At 38.3% G+C, this 25613-nt stretch overlaps 1 protein-coding gene across 15 annotated transcripts in view; it reads left to right on the top strand.

Moving 5' to 3' along the window:
* The window catches only part of PKHD1 (PKHD1 ciliary IPT domain containing fibrocystin/polyductin), a 477526-nt gene that overhangs the window by 349056 nt on the left and 102857 nt on the right, over positions 1–25613 (top strand). For 14 of the 15 annotated variants that reach the window (XR_005990304.1, XR_005990305.1, XR_005990310.1 and 11 more), the window contains 3 exons: positions 5544–6422; positions 7546–7714; positions 9498–9655. Coding sequence is in view for 12 of the 15 variants with exons in the window: in XM_041771518.1 (XP_041627452.1) it covers positions 5544–6422; positions 7546–7714; positions 9498–9655 (1206 nt within the window). In the remaining 3 variants the exon portion in view is untranslated. Of the gene's footprint in view, positions 1–5543; positions 6423–7545; positions 7715–9497; positions 9656–11037; positions 19634–25613 lie in introns of those variants that run through there. The other variant, XM_041771604.1, reaches the window with a different exon arrangement.

Raw genomic sequence — 25613 nt, forward strand, 5'->3', positions numbered from 1 at the left:
TACATGAATATAATAAAGGCTCAGAGAAGGCCTAGAATAAAGGATCTAACTACTTCCCAAATATATTGAGCATGAAACACTTTTGACACATCTGTTCTACCAGTATGGTAAAGGGCGGTGTTTGCACCTTAAGTCAAAAGTTCAGAATTTCTGGCCTGTAGAACAAACTCTCTCTCTCTTCATAGGCTCTGTGTCCATGAGTCCTCAACAGCAGTGACATTGCTTCCCCCCTCCCCCCAAAAGACATTTGACAGTATCTGGAGACATTTTATTTGTTACAACTTGGGGGAGCTTCTGGCATCTAGTAGGTAGATGCTAAACTGCCTATAATGCAATCTGTAGTCCTATAAGGTGAGGACAGTCTCCCACAGGAAAGAATTCTCTGGGGCACCTTGGTGGCTCAGTGGTTGAGCATCTGCCTTCGGCTCAGGTTGTAATCTGGGGTCCTGGGATCGAGTTCCACATCGGGCTCCCTGTAGGAAGCCTGCTTCTCCCTCTGTCTCTGCCTTTCTCTCTCTCTTTGTCTCTCATGAATAAATAAATAAAATCTTTAAAAAGGAAAGAAAGAAGAAAGAAGGAAGGAAAGAGAAAGAAGAAAGAAAGAAAGAAAGAATGAATGAATTTGAGTTCTTTCCAGTTTTTGAATGGATGCTTGTATTGCGATGTATGTGAACTGGTGCAGCCACTCTGGAAAACTGTGTGGAGGTTCCTCAAAGAGTTAAAAATAGACCTGCCCTACGACCCAGCAATTGCACTGTTGGGGATTTACCCCAAAGATTCAGATGCAATGAAACGTCGGGACACCTGCACCCCGATGTTTCTATCAGCAATGGCCACAATAGCCAAACTGTGGAAGGAGCCTCGGTGTCCATCGAAAGATGAATGGATAAAGATGTGGTCTATGTATACAATGGAATATTACTCAGCAATTAGAAACAACAAATACCCACCATTTGCTTCAACGTGGATGGAACTGGAGGGTATTATGCTGAGTGAAATAAGTCAATCGGAGAAGGACAAACAGTGTATGTTCTCATTCATTTGGGGAATATGAATAATAGTGAAAGGGAATATAAAGGAAGGGAAAAGAAATGTTGGGAAATATCAGGAAGGGAGACAGAACATAAAGACTCCTAACTCGGGGAAACGAACTAGGGGTGGTGGAAGCGGGGAGGAGGGCGGGTGTTGGAGGGGAATGGGTGACGGGCACTGAGGTGGACACTTGACGGGATGAGCACTGGGTGTTTTTCTGTATGTTGGTAAATTGAACACCAATAAAAATTAATTAAAAAAAAAAAAAGAAGCCCTGTCAGAAAAGTGAAAAAAAAAATACATTTTTTTAAATAAAATTTTAAAAAATCAAAAAAAAAATAAATGTGATGTGAGGTGTCTGCTAATTTATAGAATTATGAGTCTTGGAAGTAAAACATCACATCTTTAATAAAAAAAAAAAAAAGAAAGAAAGAAAGAATGAAAGAATGAATGAATTCTCTGGTCCAAGATGTCAATAGTGCTGAGATTGAGAAAACATACTTTAGAAGATGGAGACACAGGCTAAGTCCTGGTCTTCTGGAAATGAGACAGATCTCATTTACCTGAAACTGTGGGCAGTCCTGGAACATAATCACAGGATAGAAGTCCAGTTCTGATGGTTTAGCACCAGGCCAGAGCTGAATGGGTAACAAGGTTGACATGATCCTGAACTTCTGGCACTGCTGATCCAGGGTTTCTTAAATTCTTCCTGGGGAAAGGGATGTTATACACCAAGATTAATGCAGGTTTTCATGCCTATTTTGTTTCATGCAATTCTAAGATCTTTGTGAGAGAGACATTTTTATAGATGAGGAAACAAAGTCTGTAATAAAATCGCCTGCTTATGTGTGAAACTCACTTATGAGCTTGTGAACAACAACTTGAGGGTAAGATTGGGTCTTTCATCACTGGCTTTCTAATATAGTTAACTGTATTAAGTGCTATGTATTAAGTGCTCCATAAATGGGAATGAAGAAAAGTAAGTGAAGAGTGAGAAAAGTCATCCAGCAAGAAAGTATCAGAGGTAACATTTAAGTTCAAGTCTGATTCTGAAGCCCTTGTTGAATATATTTCTAATTTTGTAATCATTTTAGATTTATGGAAGAGTTGCAAAGATAGTATGGGGAGTTCCTGTGTACCTTTTGCCCAGTCTTCCCTATTGTTATTATCTGACGTATCTGCTATATTTGTCAAAACCAAAAAGTTAGCATTGATGCATTACTCTTAACTAAATTTAGGATATTTTCCAGATATCACCAGTATTTCCACTAGTGTCCCTTTCTGTTCTAGAATCCAATCTGGTTTCCCACACTAAATTAAGAAACTTTGCGTTTTTCTGTAAATATACACCAGAGCCTGGATGAGGTGAAATCTGCAGGTGTAGGTCAAGGATGCTAGCTATGGATGTTGAACAATTTTAAGTTAGAAAATGTGGCCAGTACTTAAAATTTCTATTTAAATTGGAGGCCCCTGTCATTCTTTTTCTGACCAATAACATCCAGCAATTTGTACTTAGAATTGTGATTTTTCAAAAGGAAAAATAGACCAATAGCTGTGAACATAATCATTGCTTAATGTTTCACTTAAATGTTCAAGACATTTTAAGTATTTACTATTGATTAGCTTTCAGCCATTGATTAATATGTACATGAGTAAAAAGATCTTATATGATTTATAACTATGAATTATAATCATGTAAGTATAAGACATAAAAAATCCACAAATTAAAATAATACTGATATATTGCCTTGACTGAAATTCTAGAACCACTTTCCATTCTACAAAATAAGGTATTTATGTGTGGGATCTAGCGTCTGGTATCCTTTGGGCTGCAGTCCTATGGTGACAGGATCCATAGCCCTTTCAGCTGTGTGCTATTGGTGAGGGACACCGTAAAAAATGTTATCATCAGACAAATAGTTTTTGACCATTTTTTTAAAGATTTTATTTATTTATTGATGAGAGACACAGAAAGAGAGAGAGGCACACACAGGCAGAGAAAGAAGCAGGCTCCATGCAAGGAGCCCGATGTGGGACTGGATCCCGGATCTCCAGGATCACACACTTAGCTGAAGGTGGTGCTAAACCGCTGAGCTACCTGGGCTGCCCAGTTTTTGAGTATTTTGTCATTCTGTGAATATTTCTGCACCATCCACCAGTGCCTCCTTAATTGGTGTCATTTGAGAAATTTAGATATATTGGAATCCTGTCATCTAGCAACAAAGAAAGACATATGTGGTCTCTTTCAAAAAAAAATATATATATATTTACTTTAGAGAGAGAGGACATGGAGGAGGTGCAGAGGGAGAGGAAAAGAATCTCAAAGAGACTCCCTGCTGAGCATGGAGCCTGAGGTGGGACCCTGAGGTGGGGCTTGATCCCAAGATGCTGAGATCATGACCAGAGCCAAAATCAAGAATCGGCTACTTAACTGAAACACCCAGGCGCCCCAGAAAGACATACATGGTCTTTTACTTCATCCGTCTTCTAGATGATGGTATGATCCTTCATGGTACCTGATTCTTAAGGGTGTTAGTTTCTCCTCTGTGAAAAAGAAGTGGGGAAGGTGGAGGGTTTAGGCTGGACTACTTTTGAGCTTTAAATGCTATTCCTGAAACACCATAGCTCCCTCTATTTTTTAGTGAGAGAAATAACTTTATAGTTCACCTTCGGCAGAACTTTTTAAAAAGAAAGAAAAAAGAGGTGCCTGGGTGGCTCAGATGATTGAGTGTTGGACTCCTGATGTTGGCACAGGTCATGATCTCAGGATCATGGGACTGAGCCCCATATCTGGCTCTGAGTTCAGCAGGGAGTCTACTTGGGACTCTCTTTCCCCTTTTGCCCCTTCCACTTGTACTCTCTCTCTATATCTCTTTCAAATAAACAAATAAATCTTAAAAAAAAAAAAAAAAAAGAAAGGAAAGAAAGAAGAAAGAAACAACACGAAATACGAAGTTGGGACCTATGTAGCTAAGGGCACATGATTAACTCCTGGCACATTAGGTGTAGCCCCATTGCCTGAATCCCAATGCAAAGCTGCTCCTTTTATTCCTCTGCATCTCCCACTCCCCCCAGCATGCCTGCTTGAGGGTTAACAGTGTATCCTCTGCATGCATTTGCCCCCATCCAAGTCTAATGTGTTACTTAAACCTTTCTACCTCAGTTTCCTTATTGGTAAAATGGGGATAATTATACCTACCTTATAGAATGTTTGTTAAGTTAGGAGTTTAAACACACACACACACACGTATGAACATACATGCTATATTGATGTATGACTTAGAACAGTACCTGGTACCTAATGAGTGCTAAATGAGAGTTAGGTGATAAAGTTATTAATTTGCCTCATTATTTTCTATAATCATGTTCTTTTTTTAATAAATTAATTTTTATTGGTGTTCAATTTACCAACATACAGAATAACACCCAGTGCTCATCCCATCAAGTGTCCCCCTCAGTGCCCGTCACCCATTCACCCCCACCCCCCGCCCTCCTCCCCTTCCTCCACCCCTAGTTTGTTTCCCAGAGTTAGGAGTCTTTATGTTCTGTCTATAATCATGTTCTTAGCTATTTTACCAAGAGGATATACGTTGACATATTAGTGCATTATATATATATATATAAATAAAGATTTTATTTATTTATTCATGAGAAACACACAGAGAGAGGCAGAGACACAGCAGAGGGAGAAGCAGGCTCCATGCTGGGAGCCTGATGTGGGACTTGATCCCAGGTCTCCAGGATCACACCCCGGGCTGAAGGCAGTGCTAAACTGCTGGGCCACCGGGGCTGCCCCAGTGCACATTATATTTTTAAATCAGTCTAGTGGCTGCAGTTCAAACTGTGTTTTTGCAATATCTACTTAAATTAGTACAAATAAATTTCTTGGTAAGGCTAAATAATTCTATCCTCTCCTGACATAAAAGATGTAGAGAATCTTATTATTGTGAAAAAGAGATAGGGACCACACTGTGGTGAGGATAAAAATACAGGAAATATTTTACCATATTGTTAAAATGTCTTAAAAATATGTTTTATATAACTGAGTATTATATTCCTTCATGCAATGTCTTTATGGGAATGGTAATAGACCTTTCACTTGGGATCCCTGAGAGGAGACATGCCATTGAGGTGAGTGGCTGGGAATCCATATTTCCTTCTTCATTTTCATCCGGGTCCTTGACTAGCCCAGCAGAAAAATACATGGAATCTGCCAGCTAGTGTGCTCATCTCCAAAGCCTATCTCTCTCTTTCCTATCTGTCCTTCCTCTTCCCCATCCAACTGACAGACTCTTCAGACTGCACATGAAACCTTGGCAGGCATTCATGGGATATTTCTAATGATTCATTTGTTATCAGCAAGACTCATGGTGTGAAATATAGTGCTGGTATTGAGAATAAACTATTATATTAAAAAAACTTTTTGCATCTCCTGATGCCCACAAATGGGCCATCCTTTTGCCTTTTGTAGGGAAAGAGAGAGTACCTGATGATATGCATTTTGTTTGCAGGTGTCCTTCAACTTTCAAATGTGGAAATTCAGAACTTTGGGTCACCACTGTATTCATCCATTGAATTCACTAATGCATCGGCAGGATCCTGGATAATATCGTCTTCTCTGCACCAAAGCTGCAGTGGGGGCATTCGTGCAGCTGCCAGTCATGGGATCATTTTAAATGACAATATAGTGTTTGGCACAGTTGGCCATGGCATAGATTTGGAGGGTCAGAATTTTTCTCTCTCTAATAACCTTGTGGTTCTGATGACACAGTCAGCATGGTCCACCGTTTGGGTGGCAGGAATCAAAGCGAACCAGGCAAAGGACATCAACCTTTATGGCAATGTTGTGGCAGGATCAGAGAGAATTGGCTTTCACATCCAGGGTCACAGGTGCTCTTCTCCTGAAGCTCGCTGGTCTGACAATGTGGCCCACTCAAGCCTTCATGGCCTTCATCTCTATAAGGAAAATGGGCTTGACAACTGTACTGGTATCTCTGGCTTCTTGGCTTTCAAGAACTTTGACTACGGTGCCATGCTACATGTGGAGAACAGTGTGGAGATAGAGAACATCACTCTGGTAGATAATTCGATTGGTCTCTTGGCAACAGTGTATGTGTCTTCTGTTCCAAAGAGTCACATCGAAAATGTACAGATCGTACTTAGGAATTCAGTCATTGTAGCCACTAGCTCCTCTTTTGACTGCATTCATGACAGAGTTAAGCCTCGCTCTGCCAACTTGACATCATCAGATCGAGCTCCTTCCAATCCAAGAGGGGGTCGAGTTGGTATTTTGTGGCCTATATTCACTTCAGAACCAAATTGGTGGCCTCAGGAACCATGGCACAGAGTGAGGAATGGCCATTCAACTTCAGGAATTCTGAAACTTCAAGGTAGGACATTTCAGCTCCTAAGCAATGTAGTGCATGGGATCTTCATACATTTGTTCATAGGATCTTCAATGGTGTTCTGAAATTATATCAAGAGTGGTCTAGTGTTTACCATCCAATGGATAGCCTGCTGGCTATTGATAATCACCATGGTGATTGATTGATTTATTTTTTATTTTAATTTTTAAAAATATTTTATTTATTTATTTATGAGACACACACATACACACACACACACACACACACACACACACAGGCAGAGACACAGGCAGAGGGAGAAGCAGGCTCCATGCAGGGACCCTGACATGGGACTCAATCCCAGGTCTCCAGGATCAGGCCCTGGGCTGAAGGCGGGGCTAAATTGCTAAGCCACCCGGGCTGCCCCACCATGGTGATTTAAATGACAGTGAGTGACTCCTTTAAAAAGTCATTACTTTATTTCTGTTGAAGAACTTTCACAGTGATCATTTGATTATATGACAACTCTCTAAGTAGGTGTTCTTTTTCCTACTATAAGCAGGAGAAAATAGATGCAGAAATTGTGCTTCACTGAAGTTGTTCAATAGTTGATGGGGCAGCCTAGATTAGAACCAGTTATGCCACAACCTATGATGTTAATCCTCCATCAGATTTCTTTTGTGCTATTGTACTCACTCTCACTGGATTGTGATCAAAACTTTGATGAAAAGTAGAGCTCTTAAGACTTTTTTTAAAAAAATTATTTATTCATGAGAGACACGCAGAGAGAGAGAGACAGAGACAGAGACATAGGCAGAGGGAGGCAGGCTTCATGCAGGGAGCGCGATGTGGAACTCAGTCCTGGGACTCCAGGATCATGCCCTGAGCCGAAGGCAGGCCCTAAACCACTGAGCCACCCAGGCTCAGTCCCGAGCTCTTAAGACTTTAGTGTGTTGGAATACTCTCCTCTTTTGCATGCAATATTCATGTCTTGAAGAACTATAGATATTTTAAGTCAGGGTTTATATATTAACTCCTGGAACTACCGTGGATAACTTAAATTTACTCCCAGATATGTGTTGATATAAGAATATTTAGTTGTGTAGTCTGTATTTGTGGTTGATAGTTTATATTATCCAATGTTATGATATATTAACTTTTTTTTCAGATGTCACATTTTCTAATTTTGTGAAGAGTTGCTATAGTGATGACCTAGATATCTGCATCCTGCCCAATGTGGAGAACACAGGAATCACGCATCCAATAACGGCAGAGGGGACCAGGATGCTAAAGATCAAAGATAAAAACAAGTTCTACTTTCCTCCTTTACAAGCTAGGTACCAGTTTTAATATTTATAATAAGCCATGTTTATGAAGTGTTTGGCAATTCCTCTAATCCTTAAACATGTTTAGAAAAAAAAAGAATACAAAAAGAAAAAAAGAATAAAATCATCAATGTGAATAGAAGTAAGTTTTTCTGGAAAGAAATGGTAGATTGAATGGCCCCAGTTCTTTATTTACCTATGTGCATGCCCTTTGATATAAGATTTTTAAAAAAAAAATATTTTACTTATTTATTCATGAGAGACACAGAGGCAGAGAGAGAAACAGGCTCCCTGCCGGGATCCTGATGCAGAACTCGATCCCAGGACCCTGGGATCACACCCTGAGCCAAAGGCAGATGTTCAACCACCAAGCCCAGGTGTCTCTCAATATAAGATTTTTGCGATATCTCTCACAACAGAGGCTCTATTTCTCTCTTGAATTGGGCTCAGCCATGTGAGTTTTCCTGACTAAAAAAGGGAGCAAAAGTGATAGAATGCAAATTTTATTGATGTGTCATTATTTTATCTTTATTAGAGATATTCCTTTGGAATGTTTTCAAAATCACTGGAAAAAAAAATTACCCCAATTCTTGACTCTTCCATGGAGTATGGTGTCATTAGTTTTTGGAAGAAGGCTCAGGAGGCCTTGTGCAGGGACTAGGATGGGTTACTTTCTTTCCCCCACAACATTGGGGAAAACTCCTTTAGCTGGAAGAAAAGAATCAAGAAAAATTGCCCTAATTAGAAAGTTAATATGTTTGGCCCAACATCAGTCCTTTTTTAATACCCATCCCTGAGTCATGTTTTCGGTACCTAAACATTATGAGGTTTGCAATTTGTGTTATTCTGTCATTTTTTCTTCTGCCCAATTTTCCTTCGGTTCATGTCTTACTTATGGGATGAAATAGTTATAAAGCTAAATGATATTAGCTTCTGATTCTTTGTATTATTAATACCTGACACATGGTTGGCATACAATAAATATTTAATATTATTACCAATGGTGCCTAAAATTATTAGACCAGGGGAAATCAAATAAATGCTCTATAATTCAATGCTATAATTGTCTATAACTTGTTTATATAACCCGTCTGACTCTCAATTCTGAAAGTATAGGAACCATGTCTGTCTTTATCACCACTGTATTCCCCAACATGTAGATGTAGGTTTTCAATAGATATTTGTTGAATGAAAATATCTATTTTTACCTTGTTTGTAGATAGCACAAATAGAATTGATATTTATAATAATAATCTTAAAGTCCTGCAAGGCCTCAAAGTTTCATAAAGAAATGATTACATTATGCTCAGTAGATATTAGAGGTAGGAACGTTTTATTATATCTTGCTTCTTACAGAATTAGCAATTGAGGCAAAGATTATATATTCAGATATCTTGAATATTTGGTTAAAAGAATGTCTTTCTTTTTGCCCATATAACTGGGAAAAAACATTTTCTAAAGCTTTTTAGTTTGTATTTGTGTAGTACATTATTAATAAAATCCTGTTGAATTTTTCTCTCTTTTGTAAAAGATTTTGTTTATGTATTTTTGTTTGTTTGAAGGAGGGAGGAGCACAGGGAGAGGGACAAGCAGACTCCATGCTGAGTGCAGAACCTGATGCAGGGCTTTATCTCATGACCCTGAGATCATGACCTGAGTCGAAATCAAGAGTCATATGCTTAACCAACAGAGCCACCCAGGCACCCTGAATTTCTTTTTCATGTTAACACTACCAATATATGTTTTCTCTGTGTTGCTTATCATGGAATGAGAGAGTTATTTTCTGTCTTTACAGGAAAGGTTTAGGGATACTGGTTTGCCCTGAGTCAGATTGTGAAAATCCAAGAAAATACCTCTTTAAGGATCTGGATGGGAGAGCCCTGGGTCTGCCACCACCAGTGTCTGTATTTCCTAAAACAGAGGCAGAATGGACTGGGTCCTTCTTCAATACAGGTTGGTTATATCTGAACTTGATGCCTCCAGCAAAGGGAGCATGCTGGTGAAGGAGCTGGTTTGTTGGCTGGGTTGTCTAATACAAACAAAATAGCCAGGAGAAGAACTGAGCTCAAGTTAGAGTCTATGCTATCACAGGGATGCTGAAGGATTAAGCAGTGTCACTATAGCATTGTTATTCCCTCCACAAAATCACTTATGTCTTTGTGTAAGGCACAGATTCCTGACATGCAGCTCTGTGCCCAGGTGAGAACATCCTCTCACTAGTATGGTCACCTGAACCTGAAGCAGGATTCTTTCACAGTCAGCCATGGAACCAGCTCCTCTGCCATCTGAGTCCACATTTCTCTTCCCTCTGAACTTAAAGGCTCTTCCTCAGGAGAGGGTGGAAGAGTAGAAGGCATGCAGCTTTCCTTCCTTTGCTTTTTCATTGTCCCTGGGGGGCTATAATAAAAAAATCCGTCTTCTTGCTTATACAACCAGAGCCCATTTAGGGATCAGTTTTAATAACTGGAACCCCAGACAGAGATCATTGTCCTTCTATGTTCACAAATAATGGGACTCCGAGTCTCTGTTGGGTTCAGGTGGAACCTGCTGCACATAAATCTGAAGAATTTCCCCAGATTTCTTTCTGTATCAATGTTAATTCTTTCCACACTTCTCTTTCTAGTCTCCTTTTCCCTCTTTATTTTCTAAGTGAATGACTGTCCCAAGACAATGTTCTCAGATGTATTTTATTCCCTCCCTAATCTTGCTAAGTTGAAGGTTGAAATCTTTTCTACTGCTGATGAATTCCAGTTTATATCTCCAGCCCTGAACTTTGGTCTGACATATCCAACTGATTCCATTGGGAAGTACAATCAGCATTTCAGATTCAACACACTCTAAAAGGGTTCTTGAGCTCTGCCTGCATCCACAGCCTGCTTCTTGCCTAGTTGACCCTACCTCCATAATTGATATCATCATTCATGAGGTTATTTGAGCAAAAAATCTAGGAGCAGTTGTTTATTCCTTTTTCTGATATAAATGTTCTCACTTGTAAACAATTATCATCTCTCATTCAACAAGGGAATAGAATAGCCTTACTTGGTCATCTTTCTTCTGTTCTTATATTCCACAATCTATTTTTCACGTGGTAGCCAGAGTGATCCTTTCAACTTTCTGAATGTTTTCCATTCCCCTAGAATGAAATCCAAACTACAAGCCTATAAAATCCTGTAGTATCTGGTCCCTGCCTACGTGTGACACCTTTTTGACTTATTTATAGTAGTTGTATGTTGTTTTTTTTTTTTTTAACGTGCTAAGTCTATCCCTACACCAGGGCTTGCCTTTGCATTGACTGTTCCCTCTGCCTGAAATATACTATTCTCATTTCTTTGCAGAGCTGGCTCCTTCTTTTCAGATGATAGCCCCTCAGAGAAGCCATCCTTGGCCACCCTTTCCAGAATAATTATTCCCCCACTATTCTCTAGCCCTGCTATGCCTGCTTTATTTTTTGTCAGAGTTCCACTACTTGAAATTATATTATGAATACACTTGTTTACTGGTTGATTTACTATTTGTCTTTTAAAATGCAAACTTAGTGTGGGCAAGAATTTTGTCCTGTTCATTGCTGTGTATTTGTGATACAATTTAATATCATATCAACAAACATTAGTTGACACATTGATCAAGTGAATGAATTATTGATAACCAAGGAGAATATTAATGTTTTTTTTTTTTTTTTGCCACAAACCATTCAAGAATGTACAGAAGAAATTGAAGCTTAAATTTGGGTCATTGGTTTAAGGATTATCCATAATAGGAGATCTGGAACTGAGACTTTCCTAGGTCTCTTTTTACTTGTTCCCACCTTTCTTCCATTTTAATTGCTGCTACTTTTAGTGTTTGGCATTTATAGAAGTTTTTATATAAATCTTTTAATTACCATACAATTTTTCATGCTTCAATATTTTTGCACATTTCTTTTAAATATTTTCATTGATTGAAGGCTTATCTTTGCAACAGGATGACAAGCTGTGGGGACTTCAGTATAGGTTTTAAAAAGTCAGTGCTGAGTGTATGGAACCCGCAAAGTAAATATTCATTTGGATATGTTGGTCATATCTGTTAAATATAACCCGCAAATACATTTTTGCACAGAGGAATAAAATTTGGGTAAAATATATATTGAGAAATAATGTGCAGAGTAGTAAAAGGAAAAAAAAAAGATAGGCAACTGCTCTCTCATTTAGCACTATATCTATTCAAATAGCTTTCTATAGTGAGTTATTCTGTTGGTTAAGAATCATCCTACTGTTATAGGTGTTTACACCATGGAGAAAATATCCTCATGTTTTAAGACAAAGTATAGGCATAATTGTAGGGCTTTTCCACACTTGTGGTCTTTGGTGAGGACCACATTTCTGTGGAATCAGTACCAAGGGACATGTGTCCTAGACTATTTAATGAAAAGCACATTTCAGAAAAGAGTAAGGACTGAAGCAGGTCTTAGTGTGGATTGCTCCAGAGGCAGACAGTGAGTGATACAAGGCTTAGAATCTAAAGTTTTATGTGAGGAGGTGATCTCGGTAAAGCGGAGAAGTGGGGAAGTATGACAGGGAAGGGGATGCATCCAGGAGGGATGTAATCAAACTGGTTACCACTATGGACTGCTGGAGCTCAAGTCTGGGTGGGAGGGGGGTGAGAGGATCCAAGAGACCCTGGACCCATGGCTGAAATGTGTCCCTGCTAAGCTGTGGAGAGACTAAGGTATTTATAGCTCAAATCCCCACTTATCATTGGCTGAAGTTTGCTTCTGGGCATTAACTCTCCAGCCTCTTGGCTTTCCCTGAACAAAGGCTAACTATACTCTTTCCTCTGGCCAGGAACAAACCTCTCTCAGAAGGAAGTGGTAGGGTTTTGCACTAGTCATCTTTGGTGGTGAAGGTGAATGCTAAAAACATATGGCCGTGGCACTAAAAATGTCTGGTACAAGTAGGAGCTCTAAAATGTTGATCAAATACTTCATGTGTATGGGTGCCTGGGTGGCTCAGTCAGTTACACATTTGCCTTTGGCTCCAGTCATGATCCTAGGGTCCTGGGATCAAGCCTTGCATTAAGCTCCCTGCTCAATAGGGAGTCTGCTCCCTCTTCCTCTGCTGCTCTCCTTGCTCATGCTCTCTTTCTCTCCTCACCCCTTTCTCTGTCAAATAAATAACTATACCTTTTAAAAATACTCCATGTGTAAATGATGAGGTGGTTCGATGAACTCAGATGGTTGCTTACCGTGTGGTATAAATATGCTGATTAGGCATAAACGTCCTCTTGCGGCTGGTTGTATATTTTATTTTTCTTAACTCTCTAGCCTGGTTGTGAAGTATGATTCAATGGTAAAACTCCAGCAGGTGTTACAGTATCACATACTGCTTAATATCAATGTGTAGACAAGCATGAGTGTGTGTGTGTGTGTGTGTGTGTGTGTGTGAGATTGAATGTATATAAGAAAGTGTATATGACTGACTACTTTCAACTCCTGATGTTTTAAAGCTTTACAACATTTTAAATGAGGTTGCTATAGGTACCAACCGCAAGGATTCCCACAGTAGAACCTGCTGTTTACTGCACTAAAAATACAATCTGTGTCTTCTTGCAACAAAAGAGACAGCACATAGTATAAATGGTGCCTTCCTGGTGCTGACAGGATTATGGGGTGTTTCCTTTTATTTCCAAAATATGAATAGATCCTCCTTCCCTGATTCAAGTCCCTTTTTATTTTTTAAACCATTCAATTCTATGCCACTTTCCAATTCCCGAACACAATCTGATAGATGAGAAAAGCACAAATTTAATCTGAAGAGGAGTGTCTATTTTGTATTTTTCCTCTCGGAGACGAGAATCTATAATCTTCTGAGGAACAGGAAGAGGAGTGCAGGAGAGATGAAAATGGAGACCACTGGAACCAACTCTCATATTTATTCCAAGTGACATTGAGTGTGACACACCCTTATGTTCTTTCTCAACTTTGTTAATAACCAGTTTGGAGTCCATTGCCTTTGAGGGCTATTTTTAATTTGAAAAATACAGATTGTATTTGCACATATGAGTTCACAGCAAAGCTACCAACCCAGACAGATATCCATAGGTCCCGGCACATTGTCATATACTCTGGCATTAGAAGCAAAAATTATCCATGTGGATCAGTTATAAGGAATACTGTGCCAGTGGGTTTTGCTATCTGTGTGATGCAGGGTGTGTAGCCAGGGGAAAAGTGAGCTGTTAATTTTGATTTGTACTTATCTGTAAGTTTGCATTTGCAGCCAACTTTGAAACATGCATGGCAATAGAGTGCAAAGCAGCTAATCCCAAGCAGGAGATGTTCTGAGAACCATTTGCATTTTATTCTGGAAAGGATTTCTTTTGAGTATGGGAGCAGCTAATGATCTGAAGATCCAAAATCATTGAGAAAAACAAAGTCTTTTTTTTTTTTTTGAGAAAAACAAAGTCTTGAAATTAAGGTCTACTTAGGTGGGACTAGACAGGTGCCAGAGCTTCGCACTCTAACATCTTAGTCATTTCCAGTCTGTCCCAGGCTACAAGTGGTTGGCTTTACCTCCCAGACCAGTGCGTATGCACGGAGTACCTATATGGTTAAGTGGAAGAAATCAGAGCTTTACTTTAAATGGCATTTAATAATTTCTGAGCCATGATGAAGAAAGTAGAGGGGAGATACAATGGAAGGTAGCATTCCATGAGTGACTTTTGCATGCTACATGTTGAAATTGACATTTTCATCCACTGTGCAAATGCATTTTGGCTGCCTACAGTCTACTAAGGCTTCCAAGATTGGGAGCTCTAGTTGTGAACACTCCTGCTTTCATCAAGCTTATGTTCCAGTAGAGAGATATATATAAAAAAATAAATCAAAATACTCCAAAAGTGAGGGGAAGTGTGAAGAAAATAGTATAGGGTTTTGGATTTGAGAGGCAGATTGAAGGGTGTACATGTGTGCATCTGTGTGTGAATAAGGCAGTTGCTATTTGAAACAGAGTTACATTTCCAGTGAGACCTGAATGAGGAGCAAGGAGTCAAAGCTCTGAGCAGAGGAGAAGCCTTGTAGGAATAGAGAACAGCCAGAACAGAGGCTTTGGGACAAGAATAGCCTCAAAGTGTATGAGGGGTGGGTGAAAAGGAGATCAGTGCTACCGGTGTGTGATTAATGGGAATGGGAGTAGATGCAGGTAGCCAGCACCCAGCTCCTTCCTAGGCCAGGGTCATTTGATAAGATGATATTGGAGGGTTTAAAGAAAGGTGGTGATAAGACTTTGTTCACTCTCTGGAAAGATGGGATATACAGCCATGGAATAAATGGACTGTGGGAGTCAGACTCAGGGCAGGCAATGCTGTTAGGAAGCTACAGCTAAGGGCGGCTTGGGGATGCATGACCCCACAAGTGTTCTGCTCACGTGTGCTGGCCCACAAAGTCTTGCACTAGTCTACAGTGAGATAATTACATGAATGGATCAATTAGAAACAACACATGACAGTAATTTTATATCTGTTGACGCTAATCAGTAGAACTTGGGGCTTTTATTTTGTATGATTTGTCAGATAATTTATATATTTTTTAAAGTATTGGTCCTCAATGGACTGGAAATTTTAAAACAAACAAAATCAAATGAATGAAACAAAAAAAAAATCCCTTTTCTCCTGCCAAATATTTTTCAGTTTAAGAAAATATTTCAGTTTCAGAAGGTAAATTCAATGTGTTTAGCACAGTGGCTTCTGTAGCTGACTTACCATCAGAATTACCTAGGACATTAAGCATTAATTTGCATGTTGGAGGGGATTCAGGAGGTATGTGTGAGGCCCAGGCCTTTGTATTTAAACATACGTACACACATGTACACACTCACTCACACACACAATCTCCCCAAGTGATTCTGCTGTGCTAAGGTTTGAGAAACACCAGCTAGAGACTAATATGTTTGCTTTGAAGTAGATAGATGGGATGTTATGAAGACAATATTTTTAATTTAAAAAGTGAGCAGTCTCAATCTCTCACGAAAAATCAAAAATTTACTATCTGTGCCAAATACCAAAGGCATAAATATACTCACTTATATACACACTGGATGTATTTCTGAAAAGAAATAGGATATGAACCAAAAAGATATAGGAATATTTACAATCTAAATTAAGTCTTTGAATAGTAACAATTAAACTTTTTAAAACGTAGATTACTTTTGCTAGTACTAGAGTGAGTTCAATGACCTCAAAATGTCACCTTAATAATAAAGCATTGGATAAAAATGAGTTCAGTGCTAAGTTTATTTTTTGAATTCTACATTGAATCATTATATTAAAAACCTAAACTCATGATAAGCTTTTCCCACACTTTCCTTGACGTCATTCCCAGCAAAGTACAGTGGTCTGACCAGGACTTCTGACCAGATCCACCTTCCAGGCAGTTGAGAGTTTCCCACTCTTTGCCACAAGAGGATAAGAAGTATTTTTCAACTGGTGTTCCTTCTTGGTCGCTTCTTGAGAAAGAAAGTTATAAACCATTATGGAGACCTTAAAAGTGACTGGCCTCAAATCAAAAATGAAAGATTAGGTTGATAAAAAAGAAAATAAAGCTGGCATTTGACTGTCAGCCCATGGGGTGATGAAGTGGTTTCCGACTGAATAACGGGAAGGCTCCAGCAACGGGAGACATACACTCAGCTGCTTGCAGACGGAATGGCTAACATTTTCTCAACTCTTTGTTGCTAGATCTCGAAATGTATCTTTTCTTTAAGCTTTCTAGGCCTCTCTTTCTTCCCATTTGTCCTGGGAATGACAGCAAGATGGTATTATAAAATGGGAGAAGGGAGAGGGAGGGAGAAAATGAAGGGACAGAATGTAGAGAGGAAATGGTTTGTCTGCCAATATCTGTGCTTGCAGAGGTCTTTTTCTTCTAGCTAGAGGGGGAAATACCATTCTCTTTTCCCAAGCAATTATAGGCCCCCAAAATTGAAACTTGGTATATAGCTCTTTAATCTCAGCAGATATTTATGGTTAAACATTAGACTTTTAGGATTCCAGATGTCAGGGTATTAAAATATAAAGGCACAGTAGAGTCTCAGAAAATATTAGAATCTTGGGGTGTGTGGCTGCAGGGATTTTTCTCCCAAGCAGAAGAGGGTAAAGCTTTCAGTGATCCTTTGTGAGACCCAAAGAGCACCTTTCCTTCACCTGATTCTCTCACTCCCACATGACTTGCCCTGTCTCCAGGCCGTGAATGGCGTAACAGTGTTTGATAGCATTTTGAAATCGTCCATACTGTGAGTTGGAATGCTTTTCATGTGTAATTTGTAAAGGGTGATGTGAAAAGGCATATGAGCCATGGGCATAATTTCTGTTGCTTCTCCTCAATCTGGACACTTTATTCCTGAGATTTTCTTGATCCTCAAATCTTCCATTAGAAGCTAATACTTGTGGAGTAGTCACTATGTTTCTGACTCCGTGCTAAGACCGTCAGATGAATTATCTCATGGAATGCCATCAACAGAATATATCCTATGAGGTAGACATTCTTCTTCCCTACCTGATAAAACTATGGAAACTGATATAGAGATATTAGGTAACTTGCCCAAGCCACATGACTAATTAATAGAAGATTATGGACTGAACCTGTGTTTTTAACACTACATAATACTGTATATGGTACCCTATTGCTAAGTTTTTTTCCCTTTTTTCTTTACATTCTCCAGTGTTAGTTCTCTTACATCTATCAGCCATTCTCACACACAGATTCCTGTCTACACAGAACAAAGCAAGCTGAGACTGTGCAATTATTCCAGCAATTATCCACCCCAACTAGCAATAATAATAGTTACCAATTATCTAGCATATTCCATGTGCCAGGCATTATGCTAAGTGGTTTATAGACATTCTCATTTATCCCTTCAACAACCTTAACATGTAGGGATTGTTATCCCTTTTCAGCATTTGAAGAAATAGGGGTTTAGAGAAGCTAACTAATTTTTCATGGTCCTGCAGCTAGAATGTGCAGAACCAAGATTTAAATCTATATTTGTCTGATTCAAAAATCTGGGCTTGGAATCACTTCTAGATAATTATCATCTTGTGGTCTGAATCATCTGGTGAGGAACTGCACAGAGGGATATTTAACTCAAGAATTCACATATTTCCATCTTATATTATAGCAACTCAATTTTTAGATTTTAAATTATAACTGTTAATTACTGTAACATTTTTGAAAGGCAATGGTAATAAAGATCACAAGAAAGCCTCACTTAGTTCCTCTCCTTTGTATTCCTACTATTTCCAATGTGCAAAGTAAATGGACTTTGTCACATCCAAGAAAAGCATTTTGTCAGGGTTAACCCATGGAGTTGTGTGACAACCATAGAGCAAGCAGTATGAAGTAGAAGCTTTGGTCATGAGATAAAAATTTTATTATGGTAATTTTTCTGTGGCTTCCCCTTTCCTCCAATAAATTGAGGTAGGGTTTTTGTTCTGTTTTGTTTTGTCCAACTTAGACAGATGTTTACTGAAAGTCCAGGGAAAGCAAAGTACTATGTACTATTGGGGTATCCTATAAGATACAGCAATGTAAATAAGAAACTATCCCTGTCCTTGTGGATGGGTGCAGGGGGGCTAAGCTACATGATGGAGAAAATTAGTTAATATAAAATTGGCACAATATACACTGGAGAGTCCATGTGTACCTGGGGATATAGACAAAGGCTCTAGGAAGGAAATAGAGTTTGCCATAAGCCTAGAGCATTGGGAAAAGCTTTAAAAAGCATATGTGAAAGACGCAAGTACAAGGGGGTGTTTAGAAGCAGTAGACACAGTGTTTGACAGTGTGGCCGCTCCCCTGTGGAACACTCCCTGGCTTTCAGATGCAGCTGGGGCTCTGACTCTTTATGTCCTTGCTCTACCTATCACCAAACTCCATTATAGCACATCTGATGCTCTGCTGCCATCATCTTCCAAGCCTGTCATCTTACCAGACTATGAATATCTTAAAGCAAAGATCCTTGAATTTTTAGTACAGTCCCTGGGACGTAATATATGCTCAGTAAATGTTTGCTGAGTGAGGGAATGCATGAATAAATGAGTAAAAAAGTCAAGAACTCAAGTTTAGGTTGTCAGTCAACTGCTCCACAAAGTAAATCGTATCGATTTACTTAATACATAATTTGTTTTAGCGTTCTCAAAGAATGTTCCCTATTCACTCACCTCAGGAGATGGTACAAATTGTGGTCGTTGGCTAAATTTTGAAAACTCTAATTCTTCCCATTTTGGAGATCTATCTTGTACATTAAGATATTATAGGATCTGATAAGTTCTGCAATTAAATTTAAAAATACTATTTAAATTTGTCTTATTAACTATTTCTCAAACTTCTTAACCAGTGAGTACTTATTCATACTACACAATTACTGTACTTCAGAATGCATTATGAGAAACATTAGCTCATATTAATTCATTAGTTTGTAGGGATACATGCCAATTGGAAAGAAATAAGATTACAGGATGTTTACTTTAGATGGTTCCTTGAAGGTTAATATGTTCCACTTCCCATTCAATGCATAGATGGTCTCTACCTTTAACTTTCTTGGGAAGTGAGAATTCACTTGCTTACAGGGCTACCTAATATATTTTGAATAAGTTTAATTGTTAGGATTCTTTTTATGAGTTGCACCACCAGTGACCTAGTGTGCCTCTTGGTGTGACAGAGTACAGGTCTAATTCTTTCCATATTACAGCCTTTTATTCAAATCAGTAAAACAACGATCTTATAATAACCCAGTATGCCTTTTGCAAGCAAATAATTCTAAATTCCTTCTGTTAGTCAACATATGACTAAAAATTGTTTTAGGTCTTCATTTTCTAAATTTATTTTTGGTATTCTTCAATTTGTTGATGATTTTTCCAAAATGTCAAAGCCAGAATATTACCTATCTAGACAGCATTGTCCTCTAGACAGAATAATGCAAACCCTAAATGTAATTTAAATTTTTTAGTGTATAGGCTAAAAAAGGTAAAAAGAAATAGATGGAATTACATTTAATAATGAATGTTATTTAACCTACTATATTAAAAATATCATTTTAAGATTAAATATAAAACTGAGATATTTTGCATTTGTTTTTTCATATTATGTATTTGAAATTTTGTTTGTATTTCAGCGTTATGGCATATTCAGAGACTATATTTTCATCAGGAATATGTTATGTGTGTCTAGATTTCATAAACTTTCCAATTGAAATAGTAGATTCACATGTACAAGTTGTTCCAAATATACCTAAATATTTTCCAATAATTAATCATTTATGCAGTTTAACTTCTAAGTAGCTAAAATCATATTCAACTTAAAATTTAATTCTCAGTTGCACTAGTCACATTTCAAGGGTTAAATAACTATATTTAGCTATGATTACCTTAATGGGTATCTTTCTTCCCTAATTCTGGGAGGTCAAGTAAAGAGAAGTGTTTTTTTTTTTTTAACCTATGTACTACTACATAGATTACATACTACATGCTTTATTCATCTCTTAAATTTCATTTTTGTAAGTCATTTTTATAGATCGTTAGATACAACTTCGGTTTCTTTGGATTAGACACTAAGCCCAAAATTAGACACTATTTTACAGACCACCTAACTGGTTCTGGGTATATAAGCCAGTCAGTAAAAGAAAGAAGCTTATCAGAATTATCTGCCATTAGTAGGAGCTACTGTTCAAATACCCAGTTCTCCAAAAAGCATCAAGGATTTCTGAGACTGAGAATTTTACCATTCAAAGACCTTTTACTGAAAAGTCTATTCACTTTTCTATGCTTTGTTGTATGAGAATATTGATAATATCAGTGTTTCACAAGAGGGGCTATTTTTGAATATCTGTAACTAAATGAAATTACCTGAGTTTTGCTGTGATAATGTACTGGCTCTCTCTTTTTCCTTAGTTTTCTTTATTTTTCTCTCTTTCTTTGCCTCTGCCCCATCCCCTATTCCCTCTCTTGAGATTATTTCCAGACTTCATTGAATAGTCAGCTGTATTTCTATTTTTTAAATGTTAATAATGGAAAAATCCTGCATTGCTGTGTTCAATCTTTTGGTACAATAAAATTGAAAGATTTAGAAGGCAGAAGCTCAAACTTTAGTTTATTTTACACCTAAGACAGATGGATGTTGCTTGTTCTATTTGTATGATTATTTTATATATTTTTATGTGTGTTTGTGTGTGTGTGTGTGTGTGCACCCACATGTGCATTTTAATGAAAGGAAATACTTGAACAGTTTCATCAGTAAATAAAATGCTTGCACCTTACCAATATGTACTAAGCAAGTTTGTGACTCAGACCTTATCATTTCAACATTATGTATCTGGAAATTTCTTTGATCTGGTTCTCAGTTTATTCTGCATATATTTTTGCACACTCACTAGATGTAAAAACTAATGCTGCTTTACAATGGTTTGAGTGTAATTATAAATATATCCTGAAAATAGATGTGTTGAAGGACCAAAAAAACTTTTAAAGATCAGAATAGACCTAAAGTATTTGAGAAATTAGTTTATAAAAAGATGACATTTTTAAATCATGAGAAAGTAGAAATTATTCAATTAATGACATCAAGACATTTGAGTAGTCATTTAAGGAAAAAATTGAGGAGTTTATACCTTTCTTTTTATAAAAATAAATTCCATATGGATTAAAGATGAAAAAATTGAATATATAGAATTACTAGAAAATATTGGTGAGATCGTACTCTTCTAGTTACAGAGACCTTCCTTAGCATAAATCAAAACCAGGAAACATTAGATAAATATTTGATAAATTTGGCTATTTAAGAATTAAAAAGTTTTGCAAAGAATATCAAAAACTAAACTAAAAAACTAGGAAAAATTTACAACTCCTAGAGAAAAGAGCTAACTACCTTATAATACAAAAAAATTCATAGTAATATTTAAGAACAAAAAGGAACAAACCAATTTGAAAAATATTCAAAGGATTCCCAAAATGTATTTAACAGAGAAAGAAATACAAATGCCAGTAAACATAAAAAAAGTCCAATTTCTCTCATAATCAAAGTACTGGGTTTTTCCACTGAGACAGGCTGCCTGGATTGTATCCACTTACTAGATATTCAACTCCAAGCAAGTTTCTTAGCCTCTCTGAGCCTCAGTTTCACCACTTAGAAGGTGGAGACATCAATATTATGTGCTCATGATTATTGTAAGGATTAAAAGAGAGAAGCTCAATGAAAGTGTCCACCACTATTACTAAGACAATGGTGACTACTGCTACTATAATTACTATTAATATTGCTTTAGCAATTGTCTTGGCAGTGATTTAAAAAGTTTGATCATTCATCTCTGTGTTGGAGAAAGTGCAGAGAAATAGTCCTCATACTTTGTTCTCAAATATCATTTGATGTAGCCTCTTGGCATCTGGTACCCATCTAACAGTTCTGACTCAGCAATTCCACTTTTAAGACATTATCCTAGGGATTTTTGTTGAATGAATAAACAAAACGGTAAAACATAACACTGAGAAAGAAAACACTCCCTGCCTCTTAGCCCTCTTCTTTCCTGATCTTCATGCTCAGAGGGAACAACTGTGAGGTTGCCATGTTAAAAAATCATGTATATGTATAACTTATTATTTTAATAAGAATAACGATAGTAAAACTCATTTATATAACAAATGGAATCTGGAAAAATGAGTTGGTTATTATGTAAAGCATGTCAAGAAAAGGGACACAGAAGAAAAGAAATTTTCGTAGACCTAGAAGCCAATCTTTTTACTATGGAATTAGGGACTCCCTGTAGGACCCAATTCCAATTTGCTTAACTCCCTCACAGGAGAAATATTAATACAAATTGAATGTAAGTTCCTGAAAGTAATTGCCATGGAGAAAGGGAGTTGAAGCCGATTTTTTTTTAATGTGGCTGTGGATAATAATCTCTTCCCTTTTGGGTAATGTTGGTAGGATGCACCTCTCCTTGAGCATTGCCTGTGTGGAAACCAGACTTTCCCTACATCTGGGCCATATTCTCTCTGTTTGAAGGCTTCCCGGGCAAAGGAGCAGACCTTAGAGCTATAAAAGATACAATGTACATAAAATACTTAGTCCCAAACCTTGACTGAGATAAGCACCAAGTAAATACTCATGATCACTATTCTGTTGCCACCATTGACCATGGCTCTGTCTGGGGCAATGACTTCCAACATTTCAGGCATCACATTTCAATGATTCTTGTGTGCTTCTTTTCTATTGCTGCCATAATAAATCACTACAATACCCATGCATTGTTTCATAGTTCTGCAAGTCAGAAGTCTCTTAGACTTGGTTGATTCTCTACTTTGAGTCTCTCAAGGACCAAATTAAGGGATTGGCAGGACTGTACTCCTTTCTGGAGTATCTAGGGATGAATCCACTTCCAATCTCACTCAGATTTTTGGTCAAATTCATTTCTGTGGGATTGTAGAACCGAAGTCCCCATTTCCTTGCTGGTAGGCTTGGAGGTCACACTTAGCTTCTGAGTCTCCTCACTTTCCCTGACTTTGGCCCACTTAACCTTCGAAGCCGGCAGGGGTAGACTTCTCTTACAGGGAAAAAGTGAGGCTTCGTTTGTCTTGCTTCAGAGATATTATAGAAATACGGAGGATTCTATAGCTGTTCTGCAGGGTGAACATCAAGGCTTGATGGAAAAATTACCAGTGTAACCTGATTTATTTTGATGTGATTATGCAACATTGTAATTCATAACCTGATTTTTGTCTCATTTTTGTTATAAGTTGAAACAAGAAAATGTTATTTTGCTATGCATTTAAATATATCCTTTATTACATGTATTTTAACTTCAACTGTTTGCTATACCCCACCTTTGATATATTTATTTCCTGTGCTAGCATTTGCCTCCTCTACCAATTGCCCCTGAGTGAAGGGAAGCAGAATTTAGGCATTAGAAACTCCTGGATGTCCAGTGCCTGATGATGCTCGGTGACACAAATGTGAACTTCCATAATAAAGGAAAGCAGCTCATTTTCCCTGGCTCTCTCAGATACTTCGATGGCCCACCTAAATAGCTGAGTATGAGCTTGCAAAAGCTTCGATGAGGGAGCACTGCATTTTGCAGCAATTAATTTTGCAGAGAAAGCAGTCTGTTTAAAGACGCCTGCAGCGCTCACTAAAATGGGGGTTGTTTTTCAAGGCCACCAGAGCTGCAGTGGGCTTAGGCTGGCTCATCAACAAAACAACAATGCTAAAATACGGCCTCCTGGGTTTTGCAAAAGAAGGGACTAGAGGGGCAATGAATTATGCTCACCTGCTAGAGCTGGATGAAGACTGTGATTGTTTAGCCCCCCAGCACTACCCTGCAAGGGTTAAAATGACAGAGATATTAGTTGGAAATGGCTAAAATTGTTGGTTTGAAGCTCTCGGCAATACGCACACTGTTATTTACCGGACTTGGTCGATTTACTTCTTAATGCAATAATGACCTGTGAAATGAAACGTGAGCTAGACAATTGTTCCTCATTGTTTCCAGTAAAACATTCTTTCATACCCCATTAAACCACCATTAATTCCATGTGAAAGAGAGTCACGCACAAGCACCCGATGTTCGCTCTCTCTCTCTCTCTTTTTCTCTCTCTCTCTCTCTCTTCCTTGGACTTCCTTGCCCCCATGTTACTGCTTTCTTTTTCTTTTTTCTTTTTCTTTAGTATTTTCCCTCTTCCTCCCATTTCTCCAGATGGAGGAGGGACATCATGAAGCACATGGTGGGAAATTCTTTTGAGGGACATCCTGGGTGACATTTCCCCTGAAATAGGGAAGGTTTCCATTGCAGAGCCTCAATTTGGCTCTCCATTTGCCTTGAATGTGAAAACAGCCACGGGAACAGAAGTTTTTCAAACATGGAGCACCTCTTTAGGCTTGTTTTTAAAACGGTATGAATGCCTATTTGAGTGAGTAGGCATCAATTCTCCCATGCTGGTGGCTGAATAACCACTATGGAGAAGGCAACCATGTAAACTGGTGGGGCCTCTTCACTGGCTGGGGAGGAGGGGTCCTTCCCTCAGCAGGAACACACAGCAGTCACAGGAAGCCCCTCTGTTTTCCAGAAACCTAACTGTGGACCGCTTTCCCTTTCCTAGGGACCTACTCTCACTTCAGAGCTAAAAGTCCCAACCAAGAAGCACTGAACCACATGGCTTGAGAGGTGCTTCTCTCCATCCCTTTTCTCCCTACAACCTCATGACTGGGGCTTGCCTTAATTTCCTTCACTGTGCGACTGGGATGTTTTGCTATCCATTTTGCCTCTTGCTATTTGCGTGGTCACTGCATCACTCTAACTTCTCCTCTTCTGTGGTTAAATCTTCCCTGGCTTCCCTGCAAATGTGAGGACATTTGTGATTTATGTTTAGAGCCCACCAGGATAATACAGGATAGTCTCCCCACCTCACAATCCTTAATCATATAAGGCAATGGTCATGGGGTCCAGTGATTAAGGGATGGAGTTCTTGTGGCCATTGTGTTCAGACTAACATGTTTGGTGATTCCAAGAGTCCAAAATGAAATATGTATATTTCATTTTGGAAAGTACAAATTTGGTAATTTAGAGTGTAATCTTTCCCTTTCTCCTCTTGAAAGGGATGAAGGAGAATGGGGAAAGAAAATCTCCTGAATTGCCTAAATGAATCTCTCTCTCACACACACACATGCACACAATCACAACAAATCTGAAATAACATCTCACCATCAATTGTTTTTCTAATATTCTTTGAACATTCTTCACTTTTGGTTTCGGAGGTCAGTTTATCATCACCATTTGAAATTCTTAACCATTGATTTTCCCACGTCTTTCAAAATTGTTCCAGCTGAACCTAAATTGTTCTTGAAGGGCCAGTTTGTAGACATGAACTCTGGCACTGGTCTATATGATAGTATTCAGTCACT

This window comes from Vulpes lagopus, chromosome 1, assembly GCF_018345385.1.
Source record: "Vulpes lagopus strain Blue_001 chromosome 1, ASM1834538v1, whole genome shotgun sequence".
Classification (NCBI taxonomy): domain Eukaryota; kingdom Metazoa; phylum Chordata; class Mammalia; order Carnivora; family Canidae; genus Vulpes; species Vulpes lagopus.